At 45.8% G+C, this 22299-nt stretch overlaps 1 protein-coding gene across 5 annotated transcripts in view; it reads left to right on the top strand.

The window, feature by feature from the left end:
• Positions 1 to 22299, top strand: part of SLC2A4RG (SLC2A4 regulator) — a 41319-nt gene that overhangs the window by 4617 nt on the left and 14403 nt on the right. For 4 of the 5 annotated variants that reach the window (XM_056548428.1, XM_056548431.1, XM_056548427.1 and 1 more), the window contains exons 2-7: positions 5505 to 5683; positions 7860 to 7933; positions 9092 to 9297; positions 9384 to 9484; positions 14762 to 15014; positions 19164 to 19250. In XM_056548428.1, the coding sequence (XP_056404403.1) occupies positions 5505 to 5683; positions 7860 to 7933; positions 9092 to 9297; positions 9384 to 9484; positions 14762 to 15014; positions 19164 to 19250 (900 nt within the window). The remainder of the gene's footprint in view (positions 1 to 5504; positions 5684 to 7859; positions 7934 to 9091; positions 9298 to 9383; positions 9485 to 14761; positions 15015 to 19163; positions 19251 to 22299) is intronic. The other variant, XM_056548432.1, reaches the window with a different exon arrangement.

The raw sequence follows: 22299 nt of genomic DNA, 5'->3' as shown, positions 1-22299 counted from the left end.
GCAGAGTGATCATGGAATAAAATGGTATATATATATTTATTAATTTTTTCTCTATCGGCTCCATTGGGGGACACAGACCGTGGGTGTATGCTGCTGTCTCTAGGAGGTGTGACACTGTGGCAACAAAGAAGTCGGCTCCTCCCAGCAGGATATACCCGCCTCCAGGCCCTGAGCTAATCAGTTTAAGCTTAGTGTCTGAAGAAGGTGGACATGGTCTGGATTTCTCCAGACCAGGTCTTATGTTTTATTATTTTCCTAGTTAGGGATGTGTTAGTTTTTTATTCCTTTTTCTTTCATGTTTTCAGGTGGGGACTCAGGAACTGCGGCTCACTGTTTCCCCATTGCGAGTAAGGGGCCACAGACATTGCGTATATGTGCTGTTCACCCCCCCCCCCTCGCCAACGGTCAGCGCTTGGGTTGATACCTCATGGCTCCGGGTCCCCCTATTCCCTGCTCGCCTCGCTCGCACATGGTAGCTAGGCGTGATGCAGGTGACAGAAAGCTGACTGAAGACCTTCACAGAAGACTCCTTTTAGGTAAGTTCTTCTCCTGCTGACTTGCAACCTCTAGAGACCCTCAGTTTTTGGCCCACCTTTCAGGGTTTATGGGGCTGGCCTGTACTAGGGGCTTTATCTTTATTTCTGGGGCAAAGAGCAGTGGCAGGAATGAATGGTTCACTTTATTGTATGCACTCGTGTGTGTGTGTTACTATGCGGCTGACAGCCGCGGCGCTTATACTGTTCGGGCGCATGAAGCGCCGACTTACTTTCGCTTTCGGCAGCAGACTGCTGCCGGCGAATAGGTGTCTCGCCCGCTCACTTCCCCACGGGCGCATATGCGGCTGACATGTGCGCTCGGGGCAAGGAGCGGGCGCTATTACTATCTTCTTCTTCTGCATTTTGGCGGCTGGGGCGCTATAGTTCCACCCACAGGGCCGCCAGAGCTTGCTGGAGGCGCGAATCGTCCTCCAATCAGCGCCGTGTGCGCAATTAGGTGACGGGCCAATCAGACAGTGCCCCTGCTCCAGGCACGTCCCTCTCAGGCTATTGGCTAGTTTTCTCCCTCTCTATCTACAGAGGGAGTTCTCAGCAGCTGCTCTGGGGACTACAGACTCGGGGGAGAGAGTTCTTTTTTCATTATATCTGTACCCAGAACTGTTCCTCCCCCTAAACAGATATCTGGAGCATTTGTTTACCCTTTTTTCTGTAAAAACTGTAATTACAAAATGCCTGGTTCTTCTGCCTGCTCCCCCAGACCCCCTGGCAACCCCGGATGCTCTAGCCGTCCCGGTGGATTCGGCCGCCCTACAGCCTGGGTTTCTTCCCTATCCCAGTATATGGATGACTTGACTCAAGTCTCCCCTTCGGTGGCTGAGGCCTCCCGTGATGTGGCGGCCCTCTATAGGATCCCGCTCCTCTTCTCCATATGCCAAGCGTACTAGGGGTGCTTCTTCTGACTCTTCCATTGAGTCTTCAAGTAGACATGGGTGCTCCCCTCGTGGGTCCCCTCCCCCCGTGTCATCTGGTCACAAACGTCGCTCCAGAGGACGTTCCCGGAGTCGCTGCTCTGCCTCGCCAGAGCTGCGTACCCGATCAGGGTCGCCCCCTCCAGGGCTGCCTCCACTTGTTCACATTCTCCTGGCGAACTGGCAGATGAGGCTTCCGAATCGGCATCTGAAGAGGACTGCTCGGATACAATTGTAACGGTGAACTCATTGGTTGCGGCCATAAGAGACACCTTTCATTTAGAGGACCCAGGATCTTCGGACGTGCTCCTGAAGTATCCTTTCATCGTGCTAAACCAGCACCTCAAATGTTCAGCTCTCACGCTGAATTTGACACCCTTCTGGAATCTGCATGGAAGCATCCGGACAAGAGGTTCCCGGGAAAGAAGAAGAGTCAAATGTGTTACCTATTCGCCAAGGACCTTGTCTCTAACGTGGTTTCCCCTTCCTCGGTGGATCCACCAATTTCCCGCCTTTCTAAGGCTACTACATTGCCGCTAACAGACGCGGCTGCCTTCAAGGATCCGACGGACAAGAAGGTGGAGTCCTTGGCGAAGTTTGCCTCTGAAGCAGCAGGCTCTTCTCTGCTTCCTACCTTCGCCTCTGCATGGGTTACTTTTTCAAGACATCTGGACCACACACATTCAGGACTCTTGGGTCAGGGCCGTGGTGTCCAACGGATACCGAATCGTTTTTTTTGGTCCCGGGCCCCAGGTCTCCTTCTCTGGCGAAGCAGTTTCTGGAGGCCCTCCAGTCCCTGCTTCTCCAGGGAGTTATTGTCCCCGTTCCTCCAGGGGAACGTTTTTGGGGTTTTCTATTCCAATTTTTTTGTGGTCCCCAAGAAGGGCGGTTCTGTACGGCCAAACCTGGACCTCAAGCGTCTCAACCGTCATCTTCTCATCCGCCACTTCCGAATGGAATCTCTCCGTTTAGTAGTGGCATTCATGGAACAAGGGGAGTTTCTTTCTTCGGTGGACATCAAGGATGCCTATCTCCATGTTCCAATATTTCCCGGCCATCAGCAGTACCTCTGCTTTGCGGTTCCCTAAGGGCATTTTCAATTCGTAGCCCTTCCCTTTGGTCTGGCCACTGCTCCTCGGGTCTTTACCAAGATCCTTGCACCAGTGATAGCACTGTTGCAGTCGAGAGAAGTCTCAGTGATTTCCTTATCTGGGCGACCTTCTCATCAAGGCTCCCACCAGAGTCCAGACTCTGAAGAATGTGGTTCTCACTCTCCAGACCCTAGATCACTTCGGGTGGATGTCAACTGGGACAAGTCTGTCCTCTCTCCCACCCAGTCTCTGATCTTCCTGGGACTTCAATTCAACAAGGCCTCTGCTCGGATCTGCCGCCAGGCAAACGTCTGACTCTCCTGTCAGAAGTCCGCTCCCTTCGGGCCCAGGTCCCAGTTTCCATCCGCATTTGCATGGAAGTCTTGGGTTGGATGGTAGCGGCCATGGAGGCTGTACCCTTTGCCCAGTTTCATACTGCCCCCTTCAAATGGCGATTCTCTCTCGATGGGACAGATCTCCTGTCTCTCGATTGCAAGATTGCTCTCCCTCGTCGGATCCGTCAGTCTCTGCTCTGGTGGCTCCGCTCCCCCCTTCTTCTTCAGGGGTGATCATTTCTTCCCTCCACTGACAGGTAGTTACAACAGATGCCAGTCTGTCGGGCTGGGGCGGTGTGTTCAGGGATTGGACGGTTCAAGGCCTCTGGTCTCCACGGGAAGCTTGGACATCTTGGAACTGAGGGTGATTCTTCTTTGTCTTCTTCATTGGGAGTCCCTGCTTCAGTCCCGTCCTGTCCGCGTCCAGTCGGACAACGCCACGACACCAATCGGCAGGGCGGGCGCTCGCAGCTCGGCAGCCATGGCCGAGGTGTCAAAGATTCTCCTCTGTGCGGAAAACATGGTTCCGGCCATTTCGGCGGTTCACATTCCGGGTGTACTCAACTGGGAAGCAGACTTCCTCAGCCGACCCCAGCAAGTGGTCTCTACATCCAGAGGTCTTCTCGCAGATCTGTGACCTCTGGGGCATTCCAGACGGGGACCTTTTCGCGTCTCGGCACAATCTGAAGATTCTTTCATTTGTGTCAAAGTCCCGGGACCCTCTGGCTCTAGCCGTGGATGCCATAGTGATTCCTTGGGCAGGGTTTCCCATGCCCTATCTGTTCCCTCCCCTTTCGCTCCTTCCCAGGGTTCTGAGGAAGCCCAAGCAGAGGACGTCCCCGCCATACTGGTAGCTCCAGTTTGGCCCCGAAGGACGTGGTACGCCGATGTGGTAAGGCTCCTGGACAACGCTCCGCTGCGCCTTCCCCTTCGTCCGGACCTGCTGTCGTAGGTTCCTCTTTGCCACCCTAATTTACAGTTGCTGCATTTGACGGCGTGGCGGTTGAGACCGCGGGTTCCTTCCCAAGTCATTCGCCCCATGCTCAGGGCTCTTAAGCCCTCCTCGGCGAAAATTTACCACCGTACCTGGCGGTCTTATTTTCGTTGGTGTGAAGCTCAGGTCTTGTCTCCTGTTACTTTTTCTTTCCCCCGTCTTCTCTCCTTCATGCAGTCGGGGTTGGAACTGGGGTTGTCTCTCAGTTCCCTTAAGGGTCAGGTTTCGGCCCTTTTCTATTCTTTTTCAGCGTCCTCTGGCTTCTAATTCTCATGTCCGGACCTTCCTTCAAGGAGTGGCGCATGCTGCCCCTCCTTATAGGTCACCTTCTCCCCTTGGGACTTGAATCTGGTTCTGGGTGTCCTCCAAGGTGAACCTCTTGAACCCCTTAGGGGAGGTGTCCCTGACACCTCTTTTCTTGGAAAGTGGCGTTTCTTGTTGCTATCACCTCCATTCGGAGGGTGTCTTGAGTTGGCAGCTCTCTCCTGCCGTTCTCCGTTTCTGGTGATTCACCAGGACAAGGTTGTCTTCCGACCAGATCCTTCCTTTTTGTCTAAGGTTGTTTTGGCCTTTCATCTCACTGAGGACATTGCTCTTCTGTCCTTTTGTCCTGCTCCTCCTCATCCTAAGGGGCGTTTACTCCACAATCTGGATGTGGTTCGGGCTGTTGGGTCTTACCTCTCTATTACTTCTTGGTTTCGTCAGTGCGATTCCTTTTTCGTCCTTACGGAAGGTCGTCGTAAGGGACAACCTGTTTCCTAGGCCACCATTTATCGGTGGATCGGGTCTGCCATTTCAGAAGCATATCGCTGTAGGGGGAAGATTCCTCCCTTCAGGGTTGTGGCTCATTCTACCCGTTTCTGTTGGTGCATCCTGGGCTCTCCAGAACAAAGCCTCGACCTCGCAGATTTGCAAGGCGGCTACTTGGTCGTCTTTGCACACTTTCTCGAGGTTCTACCGGGTTCATACCTTCGCATCGGCTGATGCTAGTCTGGGCTGTAAACTGCTGCAGGCGGCAGTGGAACAGCCGTCTGCCTGACTGTTTATCTGCCCACCCAAGGGACGGCTTTGGTACGTCCCACGGTCTGTGTCCCCCAATGGAGCCGATAGAGAAAAGGAGATTTTTTAACACTTACCATAACATCTCTTTCTCGAAGGATCCATTGGGGGAAACAGCTCCCGCCCTTTTGGGTTTCTCTTTGGTTCTCTGTCAGAGGGTGTGTTCAGTTATATCCTTTTCTTCTGGTTCTCGGACAGTTCATGTTTTTTCCTTGACCTGTCGGTCCTCTCCTATTGCTCTGATACTAAAACTGATTAGCTCAGGGCCTGGAGGTGGGAGGAGCCGACTTCTTTGTTGCCATAGTGTCATACCTCCGAGAGATAGCAGCATACACCCACGGTCTGTGTCCCCCAATGGATCCTTCGAGATTTTACCGTAAGTGTTAAAAAATCTCCTTTTTTTTTTTTTTTCCACCCCCTGTCTAGATTTCTTGCTTCCGTTTTACATTGCAGTACATTACATATAGTGTAACACCCGATACCCGCAAATTGATCCTGTGACGTTGCACTTCTGAACCACAGACCAGTACATGACCTTTTGTGTGATTTCTTATCCACAGGTCTCTATGTTGTACAGCGACACCAGAACATCATTTCACTTTGGCAAGATGCTGGACACACATCCGGGGCAGTTCCAGGACAATTTCAATAGAGCCCTGCAGCACCCTAGAGCATCAGAGTCCCAGCCTGTGCAAAGACGAACCCAATCAGCGCTGTGCAGTGTTTTTCCTGTCCCCAGGTCAGATGGGGGCCCACCCATGTACTTGCGTACACAGATGCACACTGAAATTGTGTTACTCAGGATTACACGAACACTTCTTAAACAGTGCCATACTTGTTTACGGGTTGTGTCAGGTATTGCAGCTTAGGGCCGTTGAAGTACATGCATTTTAATACTATATATGTTTTATTTGAAGGAGAACTGCGATGCAGCACTTTTAACTCCCCTGTGCCCGGGCTGCAGAAACGGAAAAACAAAAACAAAAAAAAAAAAAAACAACAACAATCTTTAACTCACCTTCCTACGTTCCCCTGCTGCACCGTAAGGAGCCCGGGCAGCTGGGAGAAGGCAAGGCCCGAGCACCTTACATAACAGTGCACTCAGCCAATCGCCAGCTGACATTCTGAGCCTAAGAAGCAGGAAGCCAAGCAGCACCGGAGGAACGGGATGCTGATATCGGCACAATGGGGGAACGTAGGAAGCTTTTTGCTATGTAATAACCCAATGCTGGTGAGAGTGCAATGGACTGAGAATGCCACACTGTTTAAGGTGATGATTTACAAAGTACAGCTCTAGATGGCATGTGGAGGGAGAATAAGTTACTGATGCACTGGGTTTGCAATGTGCTGTGTAAGCAAAAATGAAAACAGCAGCAGGACAGGAAGGGAGAGTTTCACCAAGCACTGAACTGCTGCTAATAATGGCAATCTAAAGGGATGGGAAGATGTCATTCAGGAGGAAGCACTCTGTAAATACAGTAGTAGGTGCATAAGAGACTGCAGCCGTGAACTTTATGGGTTGTGAAAAATGAGAGGGACATGGTGCTAGTGTAAGTGCACTGGACTGAACAGGCTGGCACTGTGCTAGGGGATGGTTTACATGGTACTCTACTATAGAGGGAAGGGTGACAGAGAATGGGTTACTTGGTGTACTGACTTTGCGATGTACTATCTATGCAAAAAGGAAAGAAACAGCAGCAGTACACCAAGAAAGGGGTTACACTAAGCACTGAACTGATGAGAATTGGAAGATTGCATTCAGGAGGCAGCACTGTTTGTATACAGTAGTAGGAGAACAAGAGACAACTTTTAAAAAGATGAGAGGGAAGCATTGATTTATCTTTTGAAGGATAGTGTGAATCCTCTGGAAAATGCAGGTTCAGCTTACATGCAGATGGTCCAGACTGCTCTTTTCCTGTGCCTTGGCAGTAGCTAAGCTCTGCCACAGTTTAGATTGCAGGGAAGTAAGACACCTAAGGCCTCAAACTTTGAGGTTTTTTTTCTAGTAGAAGGAGTTATTTTTGGTAAGTGCCATGATGTAAACATTTTTTACAAATTAAGTTGTTATAGTGGGGACCATATAACTTACTGTCCATAGATCCATGCTTGCTGTCAGCGAATGGAAGTATTGTTTACTTGTAGAGACTGAGAAGCTGATATTGTTTAACTGGCACAGGTTTTCAGTTTCTCGAGGGCTCTGAAACAGTGCAGTGTATGTGTGGACAGGATCAGGACAGATTTTAAGCTTAAGCTAGTGTTCCGTCACATGCGTCTCTGCAGCTGTTGCTAAACTACAACTCCCACCAGCCTTTTTCTGTGATTGCATGGTTGAAGCTATACTTTAGCCACAGCTGGAGAGTCACACATTGGGGGTGGGGAGACACTGCTTTAGGCCTTGTTCATACATAGTTTTTGGTCCAGTCTTTTTACTTGCAAAAAAAGATGTCTATTTTTTATTTTTATTTTTAAACCATCTTTTCCTTAAGAAAATAGTGGCCATCTTTTTCTCTAAAAAAGGGCCAATAAATAATGCAAATAGTTTTTCCATTGGTCTTTTTTAGCTGTCTTATAGAATGTAAAACTGTCAAATAACAGCCGTTTGTTGGTACGAAAGACTCAGGGAAAACACTTACTGTTAGAACATACCCTCTAATTTTCAGGGACTATAAATGTTATCATGCGTCACAAGACATAAATATAAGATGCAGCTCACCGGTTTTAGGATTGGTTTGATGCACTGGAACTTTTTTACTTCCCAAACTCCTGCTCTTGTATGTACCCCCAGATTGGCGCCATTGGATTGGAGTTATATTCACAGTATAAAATATCTAAAAAGTCTAGAGAACCAGAGCGCAATGTGGAATTGACTATGATTGCTGATCACACACCTAACAACTCCTGTGTCTCCTCTCCAGGCTCGATGAAGCGATAGCAGCAGCCGCTCTCACTAGCTTGTCGTCAGGGCCCATGGTGCTGGGCACAGGAACAGGTATCTGTATACTTTTATAACTTGCACAGTAACTATGGCCAGAGACATGGGTATTTACCCATAGCAGCCAGGTATAAATTGTTGCCATGAGCAATACTGCAGCTAAGCTGGGGGCTGGCAAGGCATGACTGCTGTCGGGCTCTGTCTCACATAACCCCATAAAGTGGTACTTCGGTGATTTTACTATATATATATTTTTTAAAACTTCAATTATGCCTGGGCTGCTGCAATTAAATTATTCCTTTACTGATGGGATTGCTCTCCCAACCTCCTGTGCGGTCTTCTTTCTGCTTTTGGGACCCAACACATCACACTCTAAATGGCAGGACATCTCTGTGGCTGGTGATATGCTGAGCAGCAGTGTGATGTATTAGGCTCAGGCTTCTTCCTGATGCCCGGGCCCACTACATTACACTACCACTCAACCGATCACTGGCTGAAGCGGGACATCGCTGTGGCTGGTGTTTAGCTAAGCACAGTGTGACGTGTTGTGCCCCAAAAGCAGAAGAAGACCGGGGCTAGAAGATGGAAGAGCGATTCCAGCAGCAGCGGGCGGTAATTCAAGGTTTATTTCTTTAATTGCATAAACCTGGGCATAATGTTTTCATTAACTTTTTTTCTTATATATGAAGTGACCAAGAAACAGCAATTCTGAAACTTTATTTTTCCACTGTGCTAATAGCAGCTGGCACTCACCGGGCAGCTCCCTGAGTCCTTTTTTATGCCACCCTACTGCAGCTGACCCGAACCCATAAACTACAACTCCTGGGACATCGTGCTAAACAGCAGTGATCTGCAACCTCTGGCATAGCAGCTTGTGCGGAACTACAACTCCCAGTATGCCTCGACAGGCTGCTGAAATTTCGATGCATCCCTAATTTTTATAATCGACATAAATGGCTTGGTCAATGTTTTAAATAGGGTTGTCAGGTAGCTTGTTTCTAGCTGCCCGTCTGTTTTGCTGAGGATGTGGCTCATAGGTGCAGGGAGGTTTCTCTAGTCCACATTATTCATCCCATGGAAGAACACTACAGTCAGCCCCCTTTTGAAATGATCAGGAATATCCACGCAGTAGATTGCATTCACCTTCATATTTGATACAGACAAGGTGTTCAGTTTAAGTCTTACATACCTTGTTAACCCTTTGTGTGTTTGCAGGATTTCATGGTGCATCGTACCCTGAAAATGTCGTCATTTCATCCAGCTCGAGCAGTTCAAACAGCTGTGAACTCTACACATCCATCCCCTCCACGCCGTCTCCTCCGCTGCAGCCTGCGCCATCCTTTGTGTATGCTGATGCTGGCCTTGAGGACTCTGACACCACTCACTTCCTTTTTGGTGAACCTGGTCCCCGGAAGAGAAAGGTAAGGATGCTTATATTTCTGGGATACTCTCCCCATTTCTAGTGATTTCTAATCATGCATTTATATAGACCATTGTATTCATACAGAACTCGGGAAGACTCATGTTTTGCTGTCTTTGGAAGAACTGTGGAAAAGTCCTCAGCACGTCTGCTGCAATACAGAAGCATATACGTACAGCACATTTGGGGTGAGAATGACAATGGGGTGTCCAGCAGAGGCTTACTGCAGCTCTAGGAGTACAAGGGGTACAATGCCCTGTCTTGGGCTTATAGCTTATGGTTTAAAATAGTGGTCTTCAAACTGTGGCCCTCCAGATTTTGCAAAACTACAATTCCCAGCATGCCCGGACAGCCGTTTGCTGTCCGGGCATGCTGGGAGTTGTAGTTCTGCAACATCTGGAGGGCCACAGTTTGAAGACCGCTGGTTTAAAAGATTACTCCCATCTCAAACAATATCCACAGAATATGGAGGGTGATTAATCAAAACCTGTTCAGAGGAAAAGTGGTGCAGTTGCCCATAGCAACCAATCAGATTGCTTCTTTCACTTTTGAAAATGCCTTTGAAAAATAAAGCTGGAATCTGGTTGCTATGGGTAACTGCACCACTTTTTCTCTGCACAAGTTTTGATAAATCTCCCCCATGGTGTATATATCTGATAGCTGTAGGTCCACCGCTCTAGAACAGACCTGCCTGACCCCATACCGCCTGGTTGTGGTGGTCAAAGATTACAGGATTACGGAAACTGACAAGCTGACTATACTATGCTGTTTCCATAGTTCTCAAAGAAGTATAAAGTAGTTACGGAAATAGTGTAGACATGTCTATGATGGCAGCCGGTGACCTTGTGAAAGCCTGCGGGGCTGTCATCATAGTAAAACTATACTTAGAGGTAGGGTTTAATGGATCTACAAAATTACAATGCAGGATAGCAAATCACCAATAGTGTGTATATGTGTGTGTATGTATAATATATATTATTGTGCGAGGTACTAAATTTGTAAAGAAAAGTGGAGAACATTGTAGAAAGGAAAAATCAAATACCTAGGTGTTATCCAGGAATGGAAAAAACAGGGCAAATTTTTATCAAAAACAGCTCCACGCCTGTCCACAGGTTGTGTGTGGTATTACAACTTAGCTGCATCCACTTCAATGGAACTGAGCTGCAGAACCATTCCCAATCTGGAGACATACGGAGAGCGGTTTTTGAAAGAAATTAGCTCTGTTTTTCTATTCTTGGATAACCATTTTTTTATTTTTATTTTTTTAAATCAACTGGTGCCAGAAAGTTTTATACAGATTTGTAAATTACTTCTATAAAAAAAATTCTTAATCCTTCCAGTACTTATTAGCGGCTGTATACTACAGAGGAAATTATTTTCTTTTTGGATTTCTTTTGTCACAACCACAGTGCTCTCTGCTGACACCTCTGTCCATTTAAGGAACTGTCCAGAGCAGGAGAGGTTTGCTATGGGGATTTGGTCCTACTCTGGAAAGTTTCTGACATGGATAGAGGTGTCAGCAGAGAGCACTGTGGACAGACAGAAAAGAAATCCAAAAAGAAAATAATTTCCTCTGTAGTATACAGCAGCTGATAAGTACTGGAAGGATTAAGATGTTTTAATAGAAGCAATTTACAAATCTTTTTAACTTTCTGGCATCAGTTGATTAAAAAAAAAAAAAAAAAGTTTTCCACTGGAGTACCCCTCTTAAGATTTTTCTCCATGAGGTATCTCCTTTAAGGGGTAATTTTATCCTATAATGCATTGCAAAAACAAACACTTTGTTTTTGTTTGGAAACAACAAGAAAAAACGAAACAAAGCAATTTTGCCATTTTGTGTGGGTTTTGGTATTTTCTCCATGGTAAAATCGACATAACTTCTGTATTTCAATGGACAATACAAAACTTATGTAGTTTTTATGTTTTACTACTTAAAGCGTACCCGTCAGATCCAACAAAAAACATTTTTTTTAAATATATCACTCAGTACCTAATCCTGACCATGTTCATCTAATATGTGTCTAGCACCTTTTATTTATTTTTTTATTTTTTTTTACACTTTTAATTTAGCTCACTAGTCTGAATTTTTCTCAAAGGGAGGGGGTGTGGCCTCACGGTTCCAGGTCTCCGCCCCCTCCCTCAGTATGCTGTCTGCTCACATCTCCCCTAGCATTAGCAAAACTACAACTCCCAGCTTGTCCTTACTGACAGTACCGGGACACAAGCTGACAGTGGGAGGATTTTTCCCTGCACTCACAGCTGTCAATCAAGAAAGTGTGTCCATGACGCATTGACATAGCAGGACTAGTATGTGTCCAAGCAGGTGGGGGGGGGCAGTTGTTTGACTTTTTCAGTATGAAATACTGAAAATGTTCTAATTTAACGCAATTGTAAAACCTATTGGTATTGCATGCCTTACAACATATCAAACGTTTTTGTATCTGACAGTGCCATTTAAAAAAAAAAATATATAATAATAATATTCAGACCCCTATAGCTTTTTATTTTTTTTATCCACAGGGCTTAATAGTGATTTATAGTTTTTGTTGATACCATATTGTCTTAGATGGAACTTTTTCATTGCTGTTGATCCATGATTTTTGGAAGGCAAAAAAGGGGACTTAATGGGGTTATCTAGGAATAGAAAAACTGAGCTAATTCCTTTTAAAGGTCTCCATGTTAGGTGTGGTTCTGCAGTTCAGTTCCATTGAAGTGAATGGGCCAAGTTGCAATACCACACACAACCTGGGGACAGACGTGGAGCTGTTTTTGAAAGAAATTAGCTCTGTTTTTCTATTCCTGGATGACCCCTTATAAGCCATTATGCCGGGGCGCAGTGCATCATACTGATGCACCACTGGAGAACTGGACCAGCAATACTGAGGGAGCCTGTTTTGTTATTTTATATTCTGGGCATCCAGGCATAATTATTTAAGATTTTTCTTCCCATTTGGCCTTGAGAACACAACCAATTTAGATTTTTGCTTTTGTTTTTTCATTATGTGGCTTGTTTTTAGCGTGACCAATTGTATTTTGTACGGCACAACCAAAAAAATACGATTTGTGGCGGGAAATTTAAAAGAATACTGCAATCTTGACATTTTGTTTTTATGCAGTACACTTTATGATAAAACCTTCCATGTTCTATTTATTCTGTGGATTATTATGATTAAAACAATATAAATGGTTACATGCATTTATTCTAACTTCCTATAACTTGTTTTTCCGTATTTGTGGCTATATGAGGGCTCAAAATGAGCCGTTTCCTGTAGTTTTTATCAGTACCACTTTTGCATATATTTAAATTTATAAATCTTTTATAAATCTTTTATAAATATAAATTTTTATTTCTTGCATGTTTTGTGACCAAAAATCTGAAATTTTGCACACCACGATACCAAATATATTTATTTGATAGTTTATGCTTTTTATTTGTAAAATGGGAAAAGGAGGTGGTTTAATTTTTTATTGGGGCTTATTATTAACTTTTTTTTCCTTAAATGCCACAGGGGAGTCTCTGGAAATTCCGCTGTAATTAATGCCTATTGCTTTCAATGGGTTTCTGCAGTCCCGTTCAGACAGCAGAATTTCTGTGGCAGGCATTCTGCTGCTTAAATTCTGCATTCTGCAAAAATATAAGATCAGTCACAAGAACACAGAAATTCTGGCGGAATTTCACAATTTTTGTTCAGTGGTATGTGTAGGCATAGCACTTTCCAGTGATATTAATGATCTACTTCTATGGTCTGCCAGACCCTGTAGCAGGTGCGTGGAGATTCCGCCGCTATCTTGACTTATTGGACCCCTGTGATTGCATCGCTGGTGAACCGATGAGCGTCTCAAAGGCCCAATAATACTTCAGCTTCTGTGATCAGGATTCATAACAGCATCTGAAGGGTTAATGTATAATTCTGCCCACCACCTGAATATCAGGATTATACAGATTGGGGTGTGCATTAGGCAAACATGCCTCTCAATGTACAACATCCTTACCCCGATTGTATAACCCTGACAATCACCATAATCCCTTCCATTATTAAAATTAAGTTCACACCCAGGGGCGGACTGACAACACTTGGGGCCCCCGGACCAAAAAAAGGCAAGGGCCCCTTGCGAGGCTCCGCAGCTCGTCAATTGTCTGCCAAGCCCCTATTCCACTCAAATCCCAAACACAATAAGCTGAAATGTATTCATGTAAGAAACACTTTAACGTAGGTAAATTTCCATGACCAATGATACTGGTATACAAGGAGTAAATATATACCACTACACAATAACTGTATAATACCGCCATACTGTACTGAATAAAACCACTATATACAGACCAGCATACTATACAGGATGTGTACACCATATAAATGATTATATACAGGACCATATTGCGGTAGATAACCGCTGTACACAGGATCTGTACCATATAAGTGATTATATACAGGACCATATGGCGGTAGATATCAGCTGTACACAGGATGCGTATACCATATAAGTGATTACAGTTACATTTTGGGACTCTTTTCTGATCAGCAGTATCCTCTTTCATTTTCTTCTTTGTCTGGATCAGACCGCCCTGGATCAGGGCAGGTTGGTAAGTAGCCAGGTAAATGGGTAACTAGGTAGATAGATCAGGAAGCCAGATATGTAGGTAGGTGACTACCCAGGTAGGTAGGTAGGTATGGGGCTAGCTAGGTAGTTAGGCAGCTATGTAGCCATGTATGAAGGCCAGGTATGTACATAGGTAGCCAGGTATATAGGTAAGTAGTTAAGCATCCAGGTACAAAGGTGGCCCCCCTTCCCTGTAAGTATAGGCGGCAGAGTTAACCCCCCCTTCCCCGTAAGTATAGGCAGCAGTCACCCCCCCCCCCTTTCCCCATAGGTATAGGTAGCAGTTAACCCCCCCCCCACTTTCCCCATAGGTATAGGCAGCAGTTGATCCCCCCCAACCCCCTTTCTCCATAGGTATAGGCATCAGTTAACCCCCCCTTTCCCCAAAGGTATAGGCAGCAGTTAAACCCCACCCCCCCTTTCCCCATAGGTATAGGCGCGTTCTGTATGTGTGTGTACCGCACATACAGGAGAAGGCAGCGCTGTCTTCTGGGGATCCGGGACGAGTGTCCCGGTCCTCACTAGCAGTGGGCCCTTTACCCGGCCGACCCTCGGACAATGTCCAATCCAACCCCTATTGACACCAATCTAACTGATTCCCTGAATTGTCTGACAAATTATAAACCCTCATATCTCAAGAACAGAAGAGCGTATCAAGAAACTGTAAAAAGGTGTGTGTGATAATGGCGCCCTAAGCTTTTAGTTTTTTTTTTTTTTTGTAAATGACAGTAACATTTTAATGTCACTTGTAATCCAGATCAGTCTGTTGACTTCAAGGGGGTTAAATATTTTTGAAAGTTGTCAACATGCATAGTACAAGTATATACTGTACATCTGCTCACTTCCTATCTTCTATATCACAGACCCTGTTCAGGACCAGGGCACAATGACGGAGAAGAAGACTTTTACTACACAGAGGTGGACGTAAATGTGGACACGTTGACAGACGGATTGTCCAGCCTGACGCCCACCTCACCTACCACCACTGGGCCCCCTCCCTTCCCTTGTGCGGTGTCTCTAGGAGCAGGCAATAACACAGAGCTGCCTCTGGTGTCCCCCCTCAGTCTGTCAGCCCCCAGCACCCTCTGCCATGTGCATACAGATCACGCCTATCAGGTTAGTGCACAAGTCCCCAGCCAAGATGGGGTTTGTAAGGAAGTGTCTAATCTGGGTTGTGTTCCCTTACTTGTTGGGTAGTCACTGGAAGCTGTCATCGGTAGCTCAACAAGACTGCTTTATTATCTTTATGTAGTATTTTACAATGTAGATGACAGGTTAACAGCTTGTCACTTTTCAGCACTGCTGCAATGTTTCTGTGCCTTTATGCTATTGCATACAAATAGAAGTTTCCTCTTCACCCTATGACAGCACCCTTTGAAAGACTGCCTCCTACTTTTTTTTTTTTTTCTTTTAGTCAATGATGCAGGCATGTTTTCTTCCACCTCAAAATTTCAGTTTTCTAGTTTCCAGGGTGAAAGAACTAGCAGAAAGATCAGCATCTCTGAAAGGTCAATGTTCGTATTAGGCCTATTGACTTCTTGTATTCCAGCCATTTGGTGGCTCAGTACCACACTGTGAGTCCTTCCGGACGAGATCTTGAAATCTTGGGATAGGTCGAGGTCTTCCATAGGTCTCCAGATCGACCTTTCTCCCAGGACATCTCTTGGTTGGTGGATGAACCCGGCAAACCTGTTAAAAGGTATTCTTTGGGCTCCCAAGAATTTTTTTTTCTCGGTCGCTCTTCATTGGGGGGGGACACCTTTACTGATGGGTATATATTCTTGCCACTAGGAGGCGCTGACACTAGGGGAAAAAAAGTTTGCTCCTCCCTGGCAGAATATACCCGCCCACTGGAAGTGAGGTAATCAGTTTTAACTAGTGTCAGCAGGAGGCAAGACACATGTTTGGGAGCTCTCCCAGATCTGGTCTTTTATTTTATTTTATTGTTTTCTAGTTAAGTACCTCGACTTGTTGTCCCAGAGTTCCTGGGGGCTACGTCCAGTACTTTGTCCTGTTGCCGTAGGGCTTCATTTCCCTGCTCCTTCAGTACCTGGCGCACTTTGATAATCCCCTTTCCTCAGGGGTTACGGGGATCAGGGAGCTTGACATAGTCAGTGCCTGAGTTTCATCTCGACCACCCCTTGTTTTTTCCCCTCCGCTAGGGGGACTATTTTGCTGGGAGCTTTCTACTGCCAATATGCGGTCATCTCTCTTTTTTTCCCCACAATATAGGTGGGGTATCTGGCTGGGCTCTTGTTTTTTTGCTGGAGCATTCAGAAGAGCCTTTCGCTGTCCATGCTGGTGTGCTTCCTGCCCACTATCTTGGTCTGGCTCTTTTTCTGTTTCTTGGTTATCTCCTCTGGAGGAGTTTATGCAATCATGTATGGCTCGACGTTAGCCGGTCTAGCCTCCGTTGTTGTTTGGGTCCTTCCATTGCTCTCCTCCTTCCTTGCCGCAATCTCCCTGGAAGGGTGTGTTCATCCTTCCCTTTGTCAGTGTCAGTTGCGCTGCTCTAACACCACAGTTTTCTGGTGTAACCTTCCTGTGCCCAGAACCTGGGAGTCCCAGCTAGGTTCCTTTTTGTTTCTTCCTTCGTTCCTGTCCTGACGTAATGTTACTTCGGAGTGCTCTGGTCTGCTTGGACCACTGAGGCCCAGGACCAGTTAGTCTCCTTGTCTCAGACACTGTCCTAGGATCCTGCGGCGTGCCCTATTTTCTAGGTCAGTCCTCCTGGTTCTTTGGGACTTAATGATCGTTCAGGTCTCAGGCATGTGTAGCGATCCTGCCCAGACTTCTTCGCTATCCCTTTCGTGGAGCGGTCTTTCTGTACCACACTTTTTCTTGTCTCGACATGGAAGTCTGACACCAAGAGCATTTCGCAGACATTGGGTTTCCTTACCCTTCAGGTGTTAGTCTTCCAGGAGTCTCAGGAGCCTCTAATTCCCATGTCGACCGCTCCGGTGTTCCGGGATACTCCTTTTCAGGGTCTTCTGCTCCTTTCTTAGCTTTTTATTCTTTTGTGTATGTCTTCCAGGTGACTCGGGAACCTCTAGTTCCCATGTCTGTCACTCAGTTGTTCCGGGATGCCCCCTTTCCAGGGCGTTCTGCTCCTTTTTTGGCAGTTATTGCATTCTGTCTCTGCCTTCAGGGTCCATGTCCTCACATGTTGGAGGGCAGTCCGGTCATCTGGATTACACCAGTTGAGCCATTTTCACCTCCCCCGGGTGCTCACGGTGGGCCCCTGGGACAAGGGTTTTGGGTCTGCAGACGTTCAGGTCATTGATCATAGGCACCAGGCCTCTCTAGAGCTGGTTTCAGTCTTTCTTTTTCCACAGGTTTTACTGGTCTCCACCTTCTGTGCTCGCCTTTCTGCTCAGACGTACGCTGTTCTCCCTGACATTTTTCTGCCATGTTCTCTTGAGTCAGTTGACTGGCTCTCTGGATGGGGTTCCCTTTTGGATGGGGTCTGGATGGGGTTCCCTTTTTTCCATTTTTTGCTTTCCAGCCGGGCTAGCCCTCTGTCTGGTTCTGTGTTTTTTTTTTTAGTTGATTTCCTTCCTCCTTCCGGGATGGTTCCGGTCCATCTGGCTTCCTAGTCTCCCTTTTCTTGGCTCTCTATCTGGACCCTAGGTTAGTCTCCCAGGAGCTCAGTTTCTGGGCCTCGGTTGTCTCTGGCCCCGTATCTTGTCCGCAGGCCTTGCAGACGAGTGGGTTTGGGCTCTGTACTGATTCCTTTTCTTTGGTGGTTGTTGTTCCCACCCTAGGGGAATGCATTGGTATGTCCCATCAATATAGGTGTCCCCCAATGAAGAGCAACTGAGAAAAGGAGACTTTTTTTTTTTTGTTGTACTCACCGTAAAATCTTTTTCTCATCACTTTCATTGGGGGACACCACACCCACCCATTTCTTAATTTTTTTTTGTCCAGGTAATCCTTTCCGGTTATTGTTTTTTTTATCCGGGATTATTTTCTAGGGTCCTTCGGACTTATTTATTTGTTGGCTTCTCCTACTACTTTGTGACAAAAATGATTACCTCACTTCCAGTGGGCAGGTATATCCTGCCAGGGAGGAGACAACTTTTTTTCCTAGTGTCAGCGCCTCCTAGTGACAAGAGCATATACCCATCAGTATAGGTGTCCCCCAATGAAGGCTACAAGAAAGATTTTATGGTGAATACAAAAAAACTCATTTTTTTTCTTGACTACGTACAACGGGGGAGTTTTCTCAAAACCTGTGCAGATGAAAAATTGCCCAGTTGCCCATAGCAACCAATCATATTGCGTCTTTCATTTTTTTTAGAGGCCTCTTTAAAAATGAAATAAGTAGTCTGATTGGTTTATATATAGGCAACTGGGCAACTTTTCTCTGCACAGGTTTTGTTAAATCACCCTCAACATTCTTACGGCCATGCAAACTCCCTCTTTCTTCGTGGTTCCTGGAGCAGAGGGGAAGCCATGGACTTGCAGAATGTAATAGAGTTGCGAGCAGTTTTCTATGCCCTTATCCACTCATACAAGGAATAAGGATGTGAGGATCCTTTCAGACAACACCACAGTATTAACCTATGTAAATCACCAGGGAGGCACAAGGTCCTAAGCCCTGATGAGAATTTCTCATTTTCAGATTGGCAAAGGTTCAGCTGAGCTCCCTGTTGGCCCTTCACCTCGAGGACTTGGAAAATTTGAGGGCCGATGACCTCCGTTTCCATCAACTCATCAAGGTGGAATAAGCATTAAACAGATTGGTATTCTGCCGGGAGACTACCGTGGTGGATCTGTTTACCACAAGGGGGGAAAAAAAGTTTCCAGGTTTTGCTCCCATCAGAAATGGATGCATTTGTCATAGCCTGGAGGGAGACCTGTTGTATGTTTTTCCCCCCATATGATTTTTCAGGATTATGCAGGATTAGAAAAACAGTGCACCACTCCACTCCTGTCCTCAGGTTGGGTGTGGTATTGCACCACAGTTTGATTGAAGTTAATGATGCGAGTTATAGTGCCACAATAGGGAACGAGATAGAGTACATAGATTCATATAGGTATAGGATGTATATGAGTCTATATATTTCTATTATTTGTCTTTGGTAATTTTGCTGAAGACTGGTGAAGGAGGGGCTGTTTGACCTTTTATGCAAATCCAGTTTCCTGTCCTATGGAGTAGGGGGCAGTCTCTCCAAGGGTGCAGTAATGGGCTTATGGAAAAACAACTACTGGTGAGTGTAATTTCTGTTTTCATGTCTTCTTATCCTGTTGTTCTGCCCACAGGCACCTTCTCCTATCAGCATGTCCGTCACATCTAAGGTCAGCTTCTCCTGGCAGTCTCCTCCTCCACTGCTCATTAAAGCTGCCCCAGTAAGTACCACCTCATCCTCAGTTATTAAAGCTGTCAGTAATGTAAAGCCTCTTTTTAATTTATGTATATATTTTTTTAATATACACGAAATGCTGATAGATGTATGTAGTCCCTTATACATACATCATTTATACATTTAGCAAAGATGTGCCCAAATTTCATGCTTTGTGATTTTTTTTTTTTCCACCTGATTGTTAAAGGAGTACTCCAGCGAAAGTTAACTTATCCCCTATCCACTGGGATCGCCGGGATCTCTCTGTGAGGAGCACGTGTCATCTACCGATAGACTGCACACGCTCCATTCATTTCTATGGGAGTGCCGATGATGCCCGAGTTCTGTACTCAGGTCTTTTCAGCACTCCCATAGTAATGAATGGAACACGTGCCACCTCAATCACGAGCTACTCACTGAGAGCTGGGTCCCGTCCCTGTGGATAGGGGATAAGTTCATTTTTGCCACAGTTTTCTTTTAAAGAGTACCTGTCACCAAATAAAATGTTTAATATAGTGTTCCTTGTGTAATTAGCAGACACTTTCCCATTCACTTGCTTTTAAAATTATCAACATAAGTATGTTTAAAATGAAATAGAAAAAAATGGCCACTAGGTGGCGCTGTTCTTTTCCCTGCCACAATTAATACAGCAAGTTTGGTCTCCTCCTGGCCTGGCAGGAGACCAAACTCAAGAAGTGTTTCTCTGCACTGAGCTTGATTGACAGCTGCACAGAGCCTCACTGAAACATGCATAGAACTTGAGGTCTGCTATTCATCACAGCGCTGCAACCATGTGAGGGCGGAAGTGGTCCCCCAGCAGGCTTCAGTGATGTCATGCATGCTGGGAAATGCCCACTTTCTCCTGCTGGGAGATTGCACTATGTGAGTAAGAATAAAGGTATTATACACAGCTTTTTACTCTGGTGCTAAGACATCTTATCCTCAAATGTTTTTTTGGAGGGGTGTTAGGAGTAGTTAGGGAACATAGCCTGAGTTAGTTTAGAATAGTTTATTTGGTGACAGGTACTTTTTAAATGATGCATTTCATGAATACATTATCACTGCAAAGCTAAACAAGAAAATGGTTCTACAACACCACTTTCTACAAAAGCACTTACAGCCATGTGAAAAGGCACATATCATATCGGGTCGGTCCCGGCGGCCATCAACTGCCGGGACCCGCGGCTTATACCGGACATCACAGATTGCGGTGATGCCCGGTATTAACCCTTCAGACGCGGCGATCAAAGTTAATCACAGAGTCTGAAGTGAAAGTGAAACCTTCCCGACAGTTCAGTGGTGCTGTTCATCGTGGCGTCCGTACAGCTTGCAGGACGTCAGGAGGATCCCTACCTGCCTCCTCGCTGTCCGATCATCGAATAACTGCTCCGTGCCTGAGATCCAGGCGGGAGCAGCGATAACAATGATCAATGCCATGTTAATGCATGGCAGTGATCAGTGTAGGAAATCAGTGTGTGCAGTGTTATAGTCCCCTATGGGGGCTATAACATTGAAAAAAAAAAAGTGTTAATAAATGTGATTTAACCCCTTCCCTAATAAGTCTGAATCGCCCCCCCTTTTCCCATAAAAAAAAAGATGTAACTAAAAATAAATATAAATATACCGTATATACTCGAGTATAAGCCGAGTTTTTCAGCACGATTTTTCGTGCTGAAAACACCCCCCTCGGCTTATACTCGAGTGAACTCTCCGCCTGTTCAGTGGTCTTCAACCTGCGGACCTCCAGATGTTGCAAAACTACAACTCTAAGCCGATGGCTGTCCGGGCATGCTGGGAGTTGTAGTTTTGAAACATCTGGAGGTCCGCAGGTAGAAGACCACTGTGGCCTTCGTCATCATCCAGACCCCCCCCCCCCCCTTCTTTAGTTTTCTACTCACCTCCCCTCGGTGGAAAGGAAGGGTGAGCTGGTCCGGGCCATCTATTTTGCAGGGACCGTCTGGTGGGGAGGGAAGGTCAATGGCATACACGTAAAAAAAAATTCCAAAATAGCGTATTTTTGGTCACTTTTTATACCATAAAAAGTGATCACAAAGTCCGATCAAAACAAAAATGGTGCAAATAAAAACTTCAGATCACAGCGCAAAAAAAGAGCCCTCATAGATTTTTGGGTAAAATGACTGATGTCAATACAAAGTAGAATTGGTGGAAGTGGAAAATTTAAAGGGGTATGGTTTTTAAAAGGTAAGGAGGAAAAAACGAAAATTCTGAACACTGAGTCCTTAAGGGGTTAAACAAAATTGCACAATTTGTATTCAAATTCCCCATTGACAATACATGAAGAACCTTCTGTCTGAAAGTCTGCTGTTTGCACTTTATTATGCATGCATCTATATAAATAATGTTTAAGACAGTGTTTCGCTACCAGTGTGCTTCCAGCTGTTGCACAACTACAAGTCCCAGCATGTCCGGGCAGCCGCTGGTTTAGGAGAAGTGAACCGCCCTTTTCTCACTCGTATTTATGGGAGACTCAGAAGACCATGGGTATAGGTTGGTGGCTAGAGATGAGCGAAGTTATAGTGACTTGATTCGTCACAAACTTCTCGGCTCGGCAGTTGATGACTTTTCCTGCATAAATTAGTTCAGCTTTCAGGTGCTCCGGTGGGCTGGAAAAGGTGGATACAGTCCTAAAAGAGAGTCTCCAGCCCACCGGAGCACCTGAAAGCCGAACTAATTTATGCAGGATAAAGAGAGCAACTGCCGAGCCGAGAAGTTTGTGACGAATCAAATCACTGTAACTTCACTCATTTTTCTTTATTGGTGGCACTAAGCAGAAATTATTAGGAAAGGATCCTCCCACACAGGCTATACCCTTCTGCAGACAATGAGTTAATCTGTTTTAGACTTCTGCTCTGCAGGTCTTCTGTATTTTTTATTTTAGTTTTTTCTTTATTTTCCCTTCCAGGTGGTAATGGTGGTTTTGTTCTCTCACCTTATGCAGGGTGGTGTCAGCATGGCTGCCATGCTAGACGTAATCCCCCTAAGGGTGCCAGAAATAGGAATTCAGGCATCATGCTGCCATGCTTTCCTTCCTTCGC

Source organism: Hyla sarda, chromosome 12, assembly GCF_029499605.1.
Source record: "Hyla sarda isolate aHylSar1 chromosome 12, aHylSar1.hap1, whole genome shotgun sequence".
NCBI classification, from domain to species: Eukaryota; Metazoa; Chordata; class Amphibia; order Anura; family Hylidae; genus Hyla; species Hyla sarda.
Note: the sequence above shows the minus strand (reverse complement) of the source record. Positions and strands in the feature narration are given on the sequence as shown.